The sequence below is a fragment of the Sturnus vulgaris genome, chromosome 12, assembly GCF_052056855.1.
Source record: "Sturnus vulgaris isolate bStuVul1 chromosome 12, bStuVul1.hap1, whole genome shotgun sequence".
Lineage (NCBI taxonomy): Eukaryota > Metazoa > Chordata > Aves > Passeriformes > Sturnidae > Sturnus > Sturnus vulgaris.
This window is the reverse complement of record NC_142254.1, coordinates 3,894,956-3,911,938: the sequence shown is the minus strand read 5'-3', so window position 1 is coordinate 3,911,938 and position 16,983 is coordinate 3,894,956. Positions and strand designations below refer to the sequence as shown.

The 16,983-nt window shown below is 45.2% G+C and overlaps 1 protein-coding gene across 3 annotated transcripts in view; it reads right to left on the bottom strand.

Moving 5' to 3' along the window:
- Positions 1 to 16,983, bottom strand: part of SLC7A10 (solute carrier family 7 member 10) — a 40,242-nt gene that overhangs the window by 2,074 nt on the left and 21,185 nt on the right. For 2 of the 3 annotated variants that reach the window (XM_014881981.2, XM_088171825.1), the window contains exons 2-8: positions 14,687 to 14,891; positions 8,306 to 8,457; positions 7,469 to 7,594; positions 6,396 to 6,549; positions 4,688 to 4,811; positions 4,489 to 4,592; positions 3,375 to 3,471 (exon numbers count right to left, since the gene is read on the bottom strand). In XM_014881981.2, the coding sequence (XP_014737467.2) occupies positions 3,375 to 3,471; positions 4,489 to 4,592; positions 4,688 to 4,811; positions 6,396 to 6,549; positions 7,469 to 7,594; positions 8,306 to 8,457; positions 14,687 to 14,891 (962 nt within the window). The remainder of the gene's footprint in view (positions 1 to 3,374; positions 3,472 to 4,488; positions 4,593 to 4,687; positions 4,812 to 6,395; positions 6,550 to 7,468; positions 7,595 to 8,305; positions 8,458 to 14,686; positions 14,892 to 16,983) is intronic. The other variant, XM_088171826.1, reaches the window with a different exon arrangement.

The following is a 16,983-nucleotide window of genomic DNA, read 5'->3' as shown; positions in this document are numbered from 1 at the left end:
GGCTGGGGCTAAATGGGTATTTAGGGTGATCTGTGTTTATAAATACCCTGGGGTGCTGGCATGGGTGTCTCTGCTGCCCATGACCAGGCAGGCAGGGCTGGGAAAGTTGGCAAAGCCCCCACACCACCTTTTTCTGTCAAGTGTTTTAAAAGCTATCGACCCTTATGGTGAGGACTCCAGGGGAAAGGGTTTCTTACACTTCACATGTTGTGTTTCAGGCCCTATGTTGTTGCAGGTGCTCTGTACACTACAAAGAATTAAAGGTTTGCCCTTTCTCCTGCTGGCCCATGTCACAGCTGATCAGCATCATCAATCTTATGAGCATTACTAATGTTTGCAAAGTGGCAGATGGATGGTGGAAATTTCTGTGCTTTTGCTTGCTTTTTTGAACTCTATGCCTGCCTAATACTGATACTGAATTGATTTTTACCTTTTTTGCTTTTATAATTCTGCACATTTGTAGCACTGTAGCCTGTTATAGTATTCATATCTAATTTTTTACCTACTCTGTTAGGCAGAAAGACAAAATAAATTCACTAGTGGTTCCAAGCTGGGGGTGCAAGTTTAGATTATCTGGGAAGCAAAGGTTGAAAGTAGCTCTCCAAGACACATTTTCATTAACAAAGTTTAGTTCCTATCTAAGTGGCAGGGGGGATTCAGAAAGGGTTGAACTGAGGGGAAATTACCTCATCATTTATGCCTCTAATTGAGGATTCTTGTCAGTGATGCTAATTTGCTAAACATATAAAAATTGTCTGCACTTTATGTTACATGTTCATCTTTGTTGCTTTCCACCTGGCAAGTTGTGCACCTGAGGATCCTTATAAAGGTAACCCCTTTTTATCACCTAATTGTTTCTAGCTTGTGATTTTAGGACCAGCACAAAGGCATCAAAACTGCAGACCCAGCAGAGCTGACCTGGAGTCAGGGCACCTCACTCTTGGTACCACAGGGACTGAGCATCACCTGCACAAAACCCCAGTCCATGAACACTGTCTGCTGGAGCCCAGAGCCTGAGGAAAACTACATCTCCAAATCCCTCCAGAGAGTGCTCAACGTTTAGTTTGTGTTGATCCAGGCTCTCTTTGTGCTTATGTCCCTTTTTGCTTCATTAGCTGTTTCAACAGTAAATTTCTACCAGGAGGGAAGATTTCTGCACCTCCAGCACCAGGAATTAAACACCACCACAACCAAACACCCTGTTGGTCCCTCTGTTCCCCTATTCCAAGCCTTGCAGGTTTGTCAGGGGCATTTCAACACCTTGAACTGTCTCACCACAAAATGGATTTAGAATTGGCCACCACCTCCTGTGGCTGTCATGTAACGTGGCCACTGCTCTGCCCTGAAATGTGCACTGTGCCCTGTGTGTGCACAACTCCCTACTGACACTTTTTTGTGGGTTTTGCAGTGAGTGAGGGATCTTGGAGTGGCAAGATTCCATGTGTGCAATCTGATGTGCCAGGTTTACCCACAGTGTGGGTGTCATCCCCAGTGGCTCCTGGCTGAAGAGGGGGTGCTGCCCTTGGATGCCCTGGCCATGGCCACATGGCTGGCAGGGGGGCCAGCTGCTCCCCACCATCTTGCCAAAAAACTGCAGTCTAAATTTGCCATATAGCTTGGCCCCTTGATTTTTGGAAGTAAAGGAGTGAATCAGTAACAATACTGGTAGTGTTGAAATAGCCATTCTTCATGTACAAACACTTCTCTCCATGCAGAGAGCTAGGTGTGATTCAATGGAAGAGACAAGGAGCCTGATGTATTAATTAGGTTTGCCTAAAGTATTACATACTATACTATTATTATCTTCCTATTTGTTAAGAAAAATACTTCCTAGCAGCATTTGATATGCACTGAGCTGCATGAAAACACCTTTGAATGATGAATTAATATGCTATGCTGGCTCTGTGATCTGCACTCTGTTTCAAGGGGGAAGGGATTCCACTCTGATTCAATGGCATGGCATGGATCAGTCAGCTCGACAGGCAGCTTGCTCTTGGTGGGGCTGTTCCACAGAGAAACAGCCTCTGACACTCAGCTCAAGTATTTTCGAGGACAAAGGAATTCTGCCTCATGGGCCCCTGTAGGACACAGGATCCCATGATGGCTGCCCAGGGCAGTTTATCCCAAATCTTCAGTGGCAATGCACAGCATGTTTGTGATGGGGCACTAAGCCCCAGCAATGCTGTAAAACCTCAGCAAATGCATATTTTGTCATAAAAGCAAAATGAGCAGGAGGCTTCTTTGGTGAAATTTTGTATGGGTGTATTGTGCCAGAATTGCTGTTAGAGCTGGAGACATACAAACATGCATCTTTCTAGAGCATCTGGGGTCAAACCCTGTGGTTTTGATATCAGTGACAAATCTGCAGTTGGCATCCATTGATGCAGCCAAGATTTCAAGCAAATGCCCTTTGGGAATTCCTTTGCTTGGGCCCTGCAGCCATGGACAGCAGCAGTAGGAATCATTTTCCTCTTTATCATCTTCTATGCCACTGTAAAACCCATCACACATTCCAGTTTCACTATTGGTAAAAGCATTTGAAGCCCTTTGTTTCAAATAATGACTACCCTGAGTCATTAGGATTGTGGAAATTTCTACTGAAATTCTGAAAAGTGAGGGGAATCTTTTTCAGCAGCTGGAGCAGCCCCCAGCACTGCCAACATCTGCTCAGTGTCTGGTCCTTGCAGTGACCTCTTGTCTGCCTGATGAACCATTCTGCACATGCAATACTCAGGGCCACTGTAATCATTGTCCCTACTTAATTTTTTTGGAAACAAGGAATTTCTGTGGAAAGAAATGCCTTCAGAGAATTTCCTGACTACCCCTCCCAAGATGTCCTGGTTGTTGAAAGTCATTTCAGGAGCAATTTGTCCTTTCCCTGGGACCCACCATATCTCTGGCTGTGGTGGCAGAGCAGCCACCAAAATAAGTAATGAATAAGGTCACTGAAGCAGCCTTGCCTGAGTGGGATTAGCAATGACCATGGAGATTTCCAAATGCCTGTGGGAAGCAGGCAAAATTGGTCTAAGGGTCTCGTCTTTTCTTAAAAGAAGCATCCTTGTTTCAAAAGCCAGTCCCTATCTCTTGCTGCAGGATAAGAGTCAAGACCAGAGACAAGCTCACACTGCAGCTCAGGTTATGAGGGAAACCCTTCAGGTGCCAAGGGGATTGGGAGGAGGAGGAGGAATTATTTCTGAGGCTGAAGGCTGCTTCTCTCTGGGGCAGTTGGAGCTTCACAGCTGTAATTCAGGGTGACCCCCTGCTCCTCTTCTGGGGTAAAACCACCTTCCAGGGGTTTTTCCAGCTCGTTTTTCCAGAGGTTTAGTGTTTCTACAAGCAGGTTCCATGGTGACAGAGCAGGGATGGTAACTTACACAGATGAGAAGGGCAGGAATGGGTGTGCAGTTCTTGACGTGGATCATGGCCAGCAAACTCGGCAAATGGCCTTCTCGAGCACCAGAGAAACACAGCCTGGAAATAAGAGGAGTAATGATGAATGCACTGGGTGTACAACAGCCTCTGCAGTCCCTAGACATACAACACCTCTTATCTCAACCACCTGCTTTGGTCTTCTCAGGAAGGGAGCTGTGGCTGCAACTGCAGAGACAACTAGAGACTGTGTCCCCTGGGAAAGGTATTTAAACTAAATTAACCTAAACCCTCCAGCCTTTAACAGCTTATGTCACCTGGGAAAAGACCTGCTCTGAGATGCCAAAGTACCTCCAAGGACTATCTGCTGGCCAGCTTTGTCTCTTTACCCAGTGAGGGATGAATACTCTGATTTACAGTGTCAAAAGGAGTTTGGGTAAGGTTTAACATGCCTTAGCATTTTGCTTTTAGGTGTATAGCCTGTTACAGGTGCACTCCAATTTGTTGCATTTCATCATACCCATGAAAGGGCTGGGATAAATAACTTCCCCACGGTGCTTCAGCTGTTTCCTCAAAAAACCTTGTAACTTCTAAATTAAATTCAGACAGGTCAGTTATTATAAACAGACTTTATTGATTACAATCTTACAGACTTTACAGATTCTGGCCCAACTATCAGCACTATGCATGCAAAGCATCTTGATTGAAAAGTGATTTTCCAGCATGGCCATGAAAATGCCTGTAACTGAGTACAGCACTGGACCCTAAAACTCCTCTTTGAGCAAAGCACAGTTTGGCTGTGAGCTACTGCAACTTTATTGATATAAAATTACTTTGGTTCCATGCTAAAGCTGTGTTTGGCTCCTACTGTGAATTATTCCACATCTGCAAACACTTTCAATAACTCATGAGGATTAATTTGCAAGAAATTTCATGATTCAATATTACATTTGCTGATTTGAAACCGAATAATTCAGAACTGATTGTATCCAACACACCCAACAACAAACTCATGCTCTACAACATCCAAAATGTCTAGCTAGCATTTCTCTAGCAAATGCAATTAAAACAGCCCCTCCCCAAATTAGATAATGTTCATAAAATTGTACTCCATCTAACCTTGATGAGGTAAAAAGGTATCCATTTATTCCTCCAAATGTAGATAGGGCCACTGAGACTGGCATAACCCAGGAAAAATAGCCCAGTAACTTTTCACCAAATGTCTAAAGCAACAGAAGGCAGAGAAACTGAAACACACTGCAAAGCACAGTACTGAAATCAAAGTGTATTTGATACATCCAGGGAATGGTTTACTTACTACAGCCACAGCGTTGGAGGACAAGAGCTCTTGGGGTGACATGGCAGTGAAATATGCAATGTTGGTGAACGTATACACAAATGTCACCAATGGGATGGATATGAATATGGCACGAGGTAGGTTCCTAATAAAAGAATTAGGAGGGTAGGTAAGAAATCACAATCGTGCACAGTGAGACCACAACAACTGTGTGCAGCCCAGGGATGGGCACTCAGCTGGCTGGGGTCTTTGCCTTTTCTCTGGAGGGAAGCAGTGCTTCCATCAGCTCCCTGAGCCACTGCAGGCTGGAGAAGGCTGAAAGTGCTCTGAAATGCTCTGCCTGCAGGGAGCTTCCTGGGACACATACCACGAGCATCCTGATTGGGGTGGGGACAGACTGTTACTGAAAAATGAAACATCTGGGTGCAGGCACCGTGGTGGAATAAAATGTCTTGCTTTGCTTTACCCTCACCTGCTCTGAAAAAGAAGGGGATGCTGTTGTTCAGCTGCTGCCCTGGCCACTGTGTGCCCTAAACCTGGTCTGCTCATACCATACCATGGCAACTGACTGTGCAGATGGACTTGATCTCCAACCCAGGGACCTTCACAGAGGTGGACACCTGAACTGTTCTGTACTTAACATAATGCATTTCTTCTGTGTGTCAGATTTGTTTCAGAAAGCATGTTTAACCTTGTGAATTGGAACAGATTTAGTAAAAATAGGAAGTGGTTTTGGTTATCCAATTTTTTTAATACTTTAATTTCTCCACTAGGGCTGCAACAATAATTAAAGAAAAAAAAAAAAGCCATTTGCTCCATTCTCTATTCATTTCTCAACTAAGGCCATATTTACCTTATTTAAGTAATAACTTTTTTATTATTCTGCTTTGAAATCCTGGTGGTGCATTAAAATATTGTTGTTTAATAAGGAAACACCACACTTTCTTTATTCCCACCAAGATCTCTGGACATGCACTCTGCCACTCACTGGTGTGCAGAGATGCTCATAAGGCTCTAGCTTTAAGTCATTCCAATGCAAGCTGTAATACTTTACATTTCTTCTTGTTTAATTGCTGTGTGCATTGGATGCCCAGAAGTAACTAATGCTCCCAGAGCTGCTCTTGACATTTGTCATTTCACTTTATTAACTCAGAAATGTTGAAACATTTGAGCTTTGCTAAACTAAAATTCCGTTTCCCTCCAGCCTTCTCAGCCCTCTGTGAGAAATCCTTTCCAACCCTTCCCATACCCAGTGTAAGTTGGTGCCCACAGCTGTGCTGGGGCAGAGAGTGCCACTCCCTGCACAGCCCATCTTCTCTTTCAGGTGTCTGTGGGAAACCTTTGGGTGAAAAAGCAAAGCAACTTCCAGGATAACTCAGCTTTTTTATGACAAAGAAGATTCTTCCTGTAGATACTTGTGTGGTATCTCATCTATGGTTAATTTTCTGCCATGGAAGATTGACTATAATTAAATAATGACATAAAGATACTGCCTTGTCTATAGGCTGCTTTGATTCCATTAATACCTTGTACACTATTTTTTCAATTTCAGTGTTTCTGTAACCTGCCTGCCATCTGTTCTACACAAAACTGTCTCTCCTTTAGAAAGACCAGTCCCACAGACATGGAATGACATTGCAGCATCTTCTGACATGAGCAGTGCTACCAGACAGCTGCAGTGCCTCAGCACCTCCGGGATGGATATGGGTACATGGGAATGGACACTTGCCTGCGGGGATCAACCAACTCTTCTGTGACATAGTTCAAGAAGTTCCAGCCACTGAATGCAAAGGACCCTTGGAGAAAAGCTAATGCTAAATGTCCCACGGATGGAGTCATCCAAAATCTGAATGCGTTGCTTGGTGCCAGCTCTTTGTAGTTTCCTGCACAGAGAGGGCAAGCCAGATGTTACACCTGCCTACCTCACACACTTTAAAATAGGCAAGCTTTCACTTTTTATTCTTTATTCTTTCTTAGAACTGGGACTTTGTGCTGTTCATGCCATCATGGGCTGACATAGCAATTGCAGGACAGTGTCCTGGTGAGGCAGCTCGTGCTCTACAGTTCAGCACTTCTCTCATGAGACCCTTTGGCAACCTGGGGATCCTTGGCACTGTAAATTCCTACCTGCTCTTAATGCAACTTTCTTTTACAAGAGCTCGGTGTTGTTTAGTAGAAATCCTTGAAACTAAAGTATCTGTGGGTCTGAAAGATTTGTCAAGACTAGTACCACTGGGAAAACAAGATTTCTGCTCTCTGTCATATTTCTTCGTCCTTTATATGACTCATCATATACATGATAAAAATATTGTAAGTCTTTTGTGCTTTCAGCTTTCCAGTAACTGGTGAAACAGTGAGACATTTTACACCTATTGTTTACCTAATATTTAATGTTATAAGTGACTTTTTGTAGGAAACTGGACTAGTGCCTGAAATGAAGCAGATATCTTCCTGCCCTAGGCAAAAGCATTCCTTATTCAATTTACATCCAAAGCACTTAAAATTCAGGGAATGTACAACAGATTAAAAATTTTAAGTAACTATTCCGAAACACTGTGAGCTGCTCTCCTTTATTCTATCAAATCCTACAAGGTGGGCTGGAAAGGGACTACTTTAAGGGCATACAGCTGATTTCTTCCTTGTGTCATACTTCCCACATCTGTATCAGTATGCAATTCCACAGCTCGGCAAAACCCAGCACACCTTCAGGTCAGTTTGTAAGGAGGAAACATTGCAGTAAGGGGGAAAAAATCAAGACTATCAGCAGTACCATACCGATGTTAGAGCTGTCTCACAGAGTACCTTTAAAGATCTGCATGAAGCCCACAATAATGATAAGGGTCAGGGCTAAGAGTTTTCCTGCTGTAAATATATCCTGAATGCGCGTTGCCCATCGCACACTGGAGCTGTTCACCCAGGTCAGGAGGACTGGAGAGCAAAAGACTGAATTCAGTGAAATTAAATTATGTTTATTTAAGAATATACAGTCAAAATACTGAAAACCACATGCATGTTGCTGCAGGGAGGAATTGCCTTTCCCAAGGAGATTCCCAGCTGCAGGGGCATCCCTGGCAGCCACAGCCCCTTGGGTGCTGCCAGCTGGGGCTCTCCCCTGCTCCAAAAACTCTGCCTGACTAATAACTGTGCCAGCTCCAGTAACTGTGCCTGAGTAGTTCTCAGTGTGCAAGGATCATTGTCTCCTCACAGGAGCTGTGAAAGTCTTCAGTCCTGGAGCTCGGGTTTGCTTCTGCCAGCTCCAGAAGTAGCTAATGCAGAGCTGGCTGCATACACACTCACATTTGTGAATGGGAAAGGAGACTAGGAGGGAGAAGGGCTCAGAGGGTGGTGGGTCACCTGTGCCCAGTGCCTGTGTCCCATCCCACGTGCTCACTCCCAGCATTTTCCCTGCACCCACAGGGATTCAGGTGCCTTTGTGCCTCCCTCCAGGCCACTGCACTTGCTGCAGGCAAGTGGAAAGGGACAGAACATCCCCTGACAGCAGTCACAGTGGGATATTCTCCTGGGACCTCCCCACTGGTCTTTGGAGTTTTGGCCCTGACCCCATCCTGGCTGGAGTGGCCCCTCAAGTGGTCCCTTGTAAAACCAAGATGAGTGTGAGTGCAAGAAGCAAATACTTACGTAAACACACCATGGAGAGGATCCTAGAGGCATTATAGGGGGGAATACAGTTAGGGAAGACAGGCTGCAGGACATAGTTTGAGAAGGTCAGTGCAATGACAGCCAGACTAGTTGGGTACATGATAAGCACTGCACTCCACAGCAGCAGAAACCTGGAAAGACAAGGAAAAGCACAAGAAAGCAGTGCTGGTGCTGTGCTGGAGGAGACAGCACACACTCAGCTGTGCACAACACAGCAGGGCTGAGCACCTGAGTCCTGGGCACACAGAACACCCACTCACTCATGACCCTCCTCATCCCTTTTCCCGTGTTCCCAGCACAATCTGTATTTTAGATGAAACTTTGGAAAGCAAAGCATGATTTAGACTGTGTGGAAGAGTGAGGGTTATGACCAGCAGGCATGTTTTGGTTTGCCTGTGTGTGTAGATGAAAGGAGCTCTGCTGCTCCTGGACTGACATGTCACCACAGCAGACTGTAGTCCCTGCACTGAAGGCACCTCTGAAGGGTTTTGGCTCAGGCAGAGGCAGCAGCTGTGCTTTTGGGGCTGCTACCAGCTCCCTGCTGCTCACTGGGGGGTTTCTCATCAGGGTATTGTGCAAATATGAAGTTTGAGATATTTTCATTCTGTGTAAAGGAAAAAAAAGTTAAAAAGGCAGCAGCAGCGGATCAGGCTAGTCTTTAAAAGTATTTGAAGTTATTATTATTTCTATAGTGAGAAGCAGTCATTACAAGAAAGTGAAGTTTTTCTTGCCCTGTGTATGTGCACACAGATTACACACACAGTCATTTGTTCACATACATGCACAAACACAATGTGCAGGGATGGGTGATTCAAATGAGGATTTGAAATTATATTTCCAAATAACACGGTTTAATTTCTATATTACATGGGTGGGTCTTTAAGGGTCTGCACCCACCCAGTGTGTTCCCTGTAAGTCTGGCACAGCAGAGGGAGCCTCTCTCTGTGTCATGATCCTGAGGGAGTCCTGCTTGCTGGCTGCTCCTCAGCTGAGGTGGTAAATGTCCCTCAGTCCCATCCTTCACTTGGCCCTCTTGTTTCTGAGAAATATTATTAGCAATTAGTAGCTACCACAGTTAATTTGGTAAACCAGACCAATGTAAGAGCTGGGTACCTTCCCAACCGGCATTGTAGTTTTTACAATAGATTCAGCAGCTTTTTTTTCCCTTCTCTTTATTTTGTTCTGTGGATCCATTTTTGGTTTTATTTTCTGTCAATTTCTAATGTTTTTCATTGTGGTTCAGAGCAGTTTTCTTCAGTGATTGCTTTGTGCTATTTGGTGATGTTGATGAGTGGGACAGCTCTGCAGATCCTGCTTGCTGAGTTAACTCAGCTGGTCCACGCTGAAGAATAAATAGGACCTAAAGACTACAATAAGAATTTGCAGAATATGATTAGGATGATGATGGTGCTGCCTGAGGTGAAGCTGTTTTGTATGGCTGATAACTGGCAGGGCCTTTGCACAGGCTGCCCCTTTCCCCTGTCATGTTTATCTTCACCCACACAAATTACATAGGCTGTGAATTGCGTAAACCACTCAATGGGGAGAATGACTCTGAAAAAACTATTTCAGGCAAAATTGGCCCTGTTTCTATGCTGTAATATGGAGTGGGGTATAGATGGTATTGGGTAGAATATGGTTTAATGGGAATAGATTATTTATGACAGTCATGGAATGGAAATGCAGGATTGATAACTCAAATTAAAACAAATGCATAATTTTAGCAGAAGGGGGACAAAGTTGCACTGTCAAATGTGAAGCTCAAAAGAGAGATGGCAGTAAAACAAGAAGGAAGCTTGCCTAAGGTGTAGGCACACTTTTGTCATGTTTCAACAGGTAAGTTTTAATCAAAACCTATTTCTGAGAAAAAGATCCCACACTGGTCACTCAGATCACATTCCCACCCCTAAGCAGCCAGCTGTGGGGCCAGGGTGCAGGGCTGGCACAGGCCACGTTGTCACAGAGCCAGCAGCTGCCAGAGCAGGATGAGGAGCTGGAGGCACAGCTGGCACAGCTGGCTCTGTGAGAACATGGCCTGTGCCAGCCCTGCACCCTGGCCCCACAGCTGGCTGCTTAGGGGTGGGAATGTGATCTGAGTGACCCGGAGGCACAGCTGGCTGGGAGTGGCTGCTCCTGAGTAAAAAAGCTTGTGGAGAGATGACACAGCATGGCATACCTGGAATTACTTTGTTCTTCAGATGGAAAGTGGCAAAATTATTGCCCTGAGGGCTGAGCTATGGCACTGGAGATGGAGATGGAACTCCAGCCTTTCACAGTTACTCAGTAGCTGTGATTACAAAAATAAGAGAAGTTAAATCTTCTCTTGTTGCTGACTGAGAAGTGATCAGATCTTTATAATATGTTTGAGACAGCTGAATGTAAAGAAAAAGGAAGATGTAGCTGGTTGGTTGGGTTTGGTTGATTTTGGTTGATTTTGGTTGTTTGGTTGGGGTTTTTTTCTGAACACTGGAGTTTGCATGAGAAATCTGAGCTCCTGCACGTGCTGGTGAAGAGCTGGTAAAATAATCTTTACCTGTGTTCTAGCTACTGTCTGGATGGCCACTGCTGTGTTTGGTTGCCGAGCCTGGTCCAAAGCCCACTGCAGTTAATGGCACCCATCAGTGTGTATATGACAATGTCTGCTCAGAGCCCATCCCCTGTCCCAGGGACAGGCTGGAGTGAGTGCTGCCATGTGCTGCCCTTGGGAAGCTGTGGCATTCCTGTGAAGTGCCTGTCATCCCTGGACCAAAACTGAATTTTTTTGCAGATACTTCTGCATAGTAATTTCCTCACCTGTGGAAAGAAATAAGTAACATGGTTTCATTTGGGTCCTAAAAATTTAGTGGACTTGGTGAAATTGGTACTCAAATATCTATTTGGGATGTGCCTATACTCCCACAAGGATCTTGCATTACATATGTTATGGATTCAAAGCAGTCTGTGAAAATATAAAATTCCAGTGTACCCTACTTGTGCATCATTAGCAAAATAAAACAGTGTGAAACAGGTGCTGTATAGTACAATTCAGGAAAAACTGAACTGGTTTCAGTTGGAGCCAGTTTGAATACTATTAATGCCATCCTACTTTGCTGAAAGACTTATTGCCTTTGGAAAATACAAAATTTCGCAATAACAAAAAAGAAACGTAGAAGTATATTTGAAGCATGTTATACTTGTAGTTTAGAGTGACACTTGTCAAAGCTTTGGCTGAAAACTCTGCTGACTGATTTTGAGAAGGACACAGGGCCAGTCACACTATGCAGTGTGATAGCTGCAGTGTTATTGCTGAGCATTCACAAGGTGTACTGATCAAAAACTCACTGGAGGGTTTTTAATGAAGCTGAATTTATTCATTGTCTTCCGTGCAGGAACAAAGGACTTTTGAATGATAAATTAATGTGATTATGTAGAAGTTGATTTATTGTTTAATTTCTATTTTAGTTATATATTTTTAAATTACTGTTTATACAATTATGGATTTTTTGATTGGTGTTTTTATTTTGTTTATGTGCTTTGCACACACTTCGCAGGAAATATGACTGGTTACAGTTTAGTGTTTTACTGTCTACTTTTATTTTGTTTTTTTTACATTTTGGTATTCTGTTTTTTAGTTTCTTTTTTAAAAAATTTAGTATAAATTGTGTTTCAGGAGCTTTGACAAATTTTAGAGTGTTTGATAAAACAGCAGAAAATCAGCTAAAAATGCCTGGGCTGGTGCACCTGGTATAAATTATGGCTTAAACTATTCAAATACATTGCTACACTTCTGCAAGAATACCTATTTAGCTTTTATTTATCATTTGGGGTAATTTTTTTTATGACTCACACAGACTTGCCAGCCCATGTGTGAGTAAGGGAGAGCTGTGCTCAGGTGGCTCCTGCATCCCCTGCAGTTTGTGTGCTCTCACACACATGCTGTTTAAAACCAAATTAATTCCTAAACAGAGACAAAAGCAGGAACCCTTCCTCACCCCTTCCCTCTCCCTTGGCCAGAGGAGCTGGGCAGTTTCTGTGCTCAGGGCTGGCTCCAGCCCAGGTTTGCCATCACCACCACTTCTCAGCAGTGTTTCATGTCCTTGAGCCAGGCTCAGCCCTGTCCTGCCTCTGCCATTCCATTCACCTGCTGACATCACACCCAGCAATGTGGCTTTTGTAATAAAAAGTTATGTGTCCAGCTATCAGTACTGCCAGCCACAGAAGCTGGGGACTGCAATGGCTGTTACAGCCAAACAGAATTTCTTTGTGCCTTATATCTGTGCAGGAAGACATAATAAATGGGAGGATTTTGGGAGCCAGGGAGAAGACAATAGAAGTGGAGTTATTGTGGTCTGGGTGGGTACAGCATGTGTACATAACAAACACCTTTTTATGAACAGACCAAACCATCCAATTGTTCCCTGGGAAAGTCAGATGCATGGGGAAAGCAGATTCACTCAGACTTTGTGTGCTGGGTTGGATGTGCTTGGCTGTAGAAGGATTAAATCAAGGAGACAATCAGTGGATTTTAGCTTAGGGCAGGCATGGTGCAGGCCCCTTTGAGGCTGTGCAAGGCCAGTGCTGAATGGGCACTCCCAGGTGGAAAGCTGCAGGTGCTGTCAGAGTTCCCCAAAGCTGCAGCCTTTAGGGGGTGGCTCAGCAAAGTGCAGCAAGGCACAATCCCAGCTTGGCTTTACTGCAAAATATGACCAAATCCCCCCTTTTTACATCAAAACCTACCTGATGGCTTTTGCCTAATTCAACCCTTTGTCATAACAGTGGGACTGTTTCTTTTCTTGAGAGAAGAGCTGAAGTTTCTACACAGGAAGAATGGGAACAATTTTTGATATTGATTGTACATGACAAGCCTGGACACCAAGTAAGTGCTGCCCAAGCAGAATTTCCTGCCCTGGGAGGTGAGACTGTCCCCAGGTACATGCTGGGTAGTGATCAATCAACTGGTGTGTGGTTTGTTACAGCAGCTGCTCAGCTCAGGGTTTGCAGGGACCAGACAAGTTCTCTGAATGTGGCAGAGGCAGCTGAGCAACAATTTAAAGCCAGGTTTAGTTGTACTTGATTTCTAAGTAGTTTCATTTTCTCCCCTAGAAAGCACAAAAAATTATTTTGGTTTAGTGGAACTCTCATGTTTCTGGCCTCCTTCACAGTGATGTTCCAGGAATGTTCCAGTGATGGTTTGTGGGGTTCTGTGCTCTCAGTTGCCTTGTCCCTGCCTGCAGACACTGCTCCTGTGAGCAGGAAATAGGGAACCTCCTGCCTGCTCAGTGCCCTGGAGAAGCAGGAGCTCTGCTCTGCAGCTCCAGCCCCCAAGAGAGAACAAACCTCAGTGGAGTTGAGCTTAGCTCAACCAAGCCAATGCTGTTGTTACTTCAGTCTGGTCTAAGTGGGACAGCAGTCAGAGGAGAGATTCCATCAGCTAAAGAAACACAGATTTCATGAACCAGCATAAGGCAATGGCTGAAGTTTGAGGCATCAGAAATGCACCCTGTGAGCAGGCAGGTCTGAATGCTGCCTGTGTGCCTGAGGCAGGCACCAGAGCACAGCCTTGGGACAGGGTGACAGACTGCCTGTGCTATGCCTGCTCTGATTTGGCCTTGCTCAGCAGTCAGCTCAACTGTTATAAGCTCATTTTCCATCTCACATGAGAAGGAATACTCTGCTTTGGTGGGTTTTTTTTCCTTACTCTTTCTCTGGTTTTCTGTACTTATTCTGTGCTTATTTTTCTTAACTAAACCATCAGCATGTGGTATGGCCTCTCTACTCACAATAAGAGAGCTTGTCAGGATATTCTGGTGCTTCCCTAGTAGTCTGTGAGTACAGGCTGACAGCTTAATTTATTGTGTTGAATACATGAAAAAGCGTCCACGCAAATAAAAAAGATAACCTCCTCTCACTTGTGCCTTCCTGACTGAGCCACACTACTCCAATTAGTAGCATTTTGAAAGAGAAATCCTTCCCTGAGTTAGCATTCCTCCCCTCTGTATTCACATCACTTGGTTATTCTGTACAGCTGCAGTAAATGAAGCAGCTTTGCTTTATTTCTGCTGAGGAGCTCCAGCCTGGTCTCCCTGCTGGGCAGAGCTCTTCAGCACAAGGCCCTGCTCACTCCTGACTTGGACACAGCATCACCCTTTTCTGTCATGGACTTTGAGGGAAGTGAAAGGATCTGTCACCTTCCCTTGGAAAACAGCACTGGGAGGTCTGTGCAGGGACAATTTGATATTTCTAACAGAGAACAGAAAGATTGATTTTGCTGAAGCATTTTTATTGACAAATGTTGTCTCTTCCAAGCCAGGCGGCTTTCCCACACCAAATACACAACATAAAACGTGGTTTCAGGTTAGTTTATAGAGATAAGGTACTTACCCAGCCAACCCACCAAAAATCTCAGTGACATAGGAATAGTCCCCTCCCGACCTGGGGATGGTGACTCCCAGTTCAGCGTAACAGAGCGAGCCCAGGGCGGCCACGCCACCTCCGAGCACCCAGACAATGAGAGCCAGTCCCACCGAGCCTGCGTGCTCCAAAACTCCCTTCGGGGAAATAAAGATCCCAGAGCCAATGATGTTACCTGCAAAGGACAATATGTTAGCAGTCAGGTCAAACGAAGTAAATAGTTTGCTGTTATTTGTTCACAAGAAGGTAACGAGCCCGTAGCCCCCACTCAAACAGAAAACAGCGGTGCCAGCCCTGCACCCCCTGTTCAGATTTTGCATGAGTGCACTAATTCTGATTACAGCCTGGCAAGTGTTGCCATTTATCAGCAATCAAAGATGGTAAGGGTGTGCTCAGCTCTGCTGTCTCAGCTGAGGATCTGAGACTTTTCTGGCACGAACTTCCTCAGCTTGCATAACTGTCTGCTCTCACCTGCCTTGCCCGAGTGTATTAGTGAAAGCAGTTAGAAGTCACTTTGTAATGAAGATTTTTCATCCACTCCTAGGAAGAATTTGCAAGTTAAGGCCCATTTCCACAGAGTTTAGGAGGTCAAAAAAGAAAAGAGTAACATTGTCTATAACGATGGGCCCAGAAGGTGTGCATGTCACTAAGGATGAATTTAAGATTTTGTTTGAAAATGTAATCTCAAAGTCTGAAATACTAAAAATCCATAAGCATTTCGTACTTGCAATACCTGGGCCGCTTAGTCATCAGTCATAAAATTTAAAGTTATAATGTGGCATGACTAAAATATTGGACAATATGAGACAACTGAGATGATGTGAGTTGAAGCTGGGTATAGAAAAGGAGTGCTGGATACCACCAGGTGCTCTTTTTTCATGTGTGTGTTACATGATGGGTGAGCAGCTGGCTCACAGGTCAGGCACAAAGGGTGGCAGTGGCTGGGGTGACATCAGACTGGGCCCTGTCACCAGCTGGGCTCTGCAGGCTCCATCCTCAGCCCTGTGCTTCCAACATCTTCATTAATGATCTGCACCCAGGGCTCCAAGGAACACTGAGGAAGTTTGCTGGTGACACTGAGTTAGGAGGAGCTGTTGACTCCTTGGAGGGCAGAGAGGCCCTGCAAGGAGAGCCAGACAAATGAGAGAGAGGAGCCATCCCCAGCCATGTGAAGATTCACACAGGCAAGGGCTGGATTCTGCCCTGGGCCAGGGCCCCCCTGGCTGTGTGGGTGCACTGGGCAATGAGAGGCTGGGGAGCAGCTGCAGGGAGGGACCTGGGGCTCCTGGTCAGTGGCCACTGGGATGTGAGCCAGCAGTGCCCTGGAGCCAGGAGGGACATCCCTGTCCTGGGGCATCAGGCCCTGCACTGCCAGCCCAGCCAGGAAGGGAATTGTTCTGCTCTGCTCTGGGCTGGGGCGGCCTCACCTCCCAAAACTGGGGCACTTTGGGGCACCACAGCACAAAAAAGACCTGGAGCCATTGGAGAGTGCCCAAAGGAGGCCATGGGGATGGGGAAGGGTCTGGAGGGGAAGCCCTATGAATCTTTGGCACTGCTGTGTGCTGCAGTATGAACAGTTGTACTCATGCATATGGAAAAAGGCCTTAAGTTGTAAAGATAAAAATGATCTGCTACCTGCCAGCATACTTGTCTGTGTATCTGTATTTTTCACAGATCAATGTGCCTGAAAACATTGCACTTTTTGGAGAAGCTGGTGGTATTTTGGGGAGCATGCTAAAGTTCAGACATACTTTTCTTTTTACCAAAAGAGATCTGTAGGTTTCCATTGCCTCTTTGGGATGGAGCCATATTCCTTTCTGACAGTACTGAACAAATACCCAAAGACAGAATAACCCCTAAATGGGTCTGCTGGTACTTTCATGCCATCTTCTCCTGCTCACCACCTTGTTCACTTTAGCTCAGATTTGCTGCTACTTTTGGCAGCAAAGAGCAGATGCAAATGCTCCACCTTCAGCAGGCTCTCAGTTTGCACCCCAATCCCTGGGGCCACCTTTCCATTTTGTCCATGCACGAGGAAAGGATGCAATCCAAACACAGCATGGCATCCCTCAAACTGAGAATGGACGAGAAATTGGGTGTCCCAGCATGTGTCTGCAGAGCTGTGCTGCATGGTGCTGGCAGGATGCTCTGCTCCCTGAGCTCTGCTGTGGCTTTGTGCTGGTCAGGGGTGAGATGGGGGCACACCTGGTGTACCTTATGGCACACCTGGTGTACCTGAGCTGGGGGCACACTGGGCTTTCTGTGCC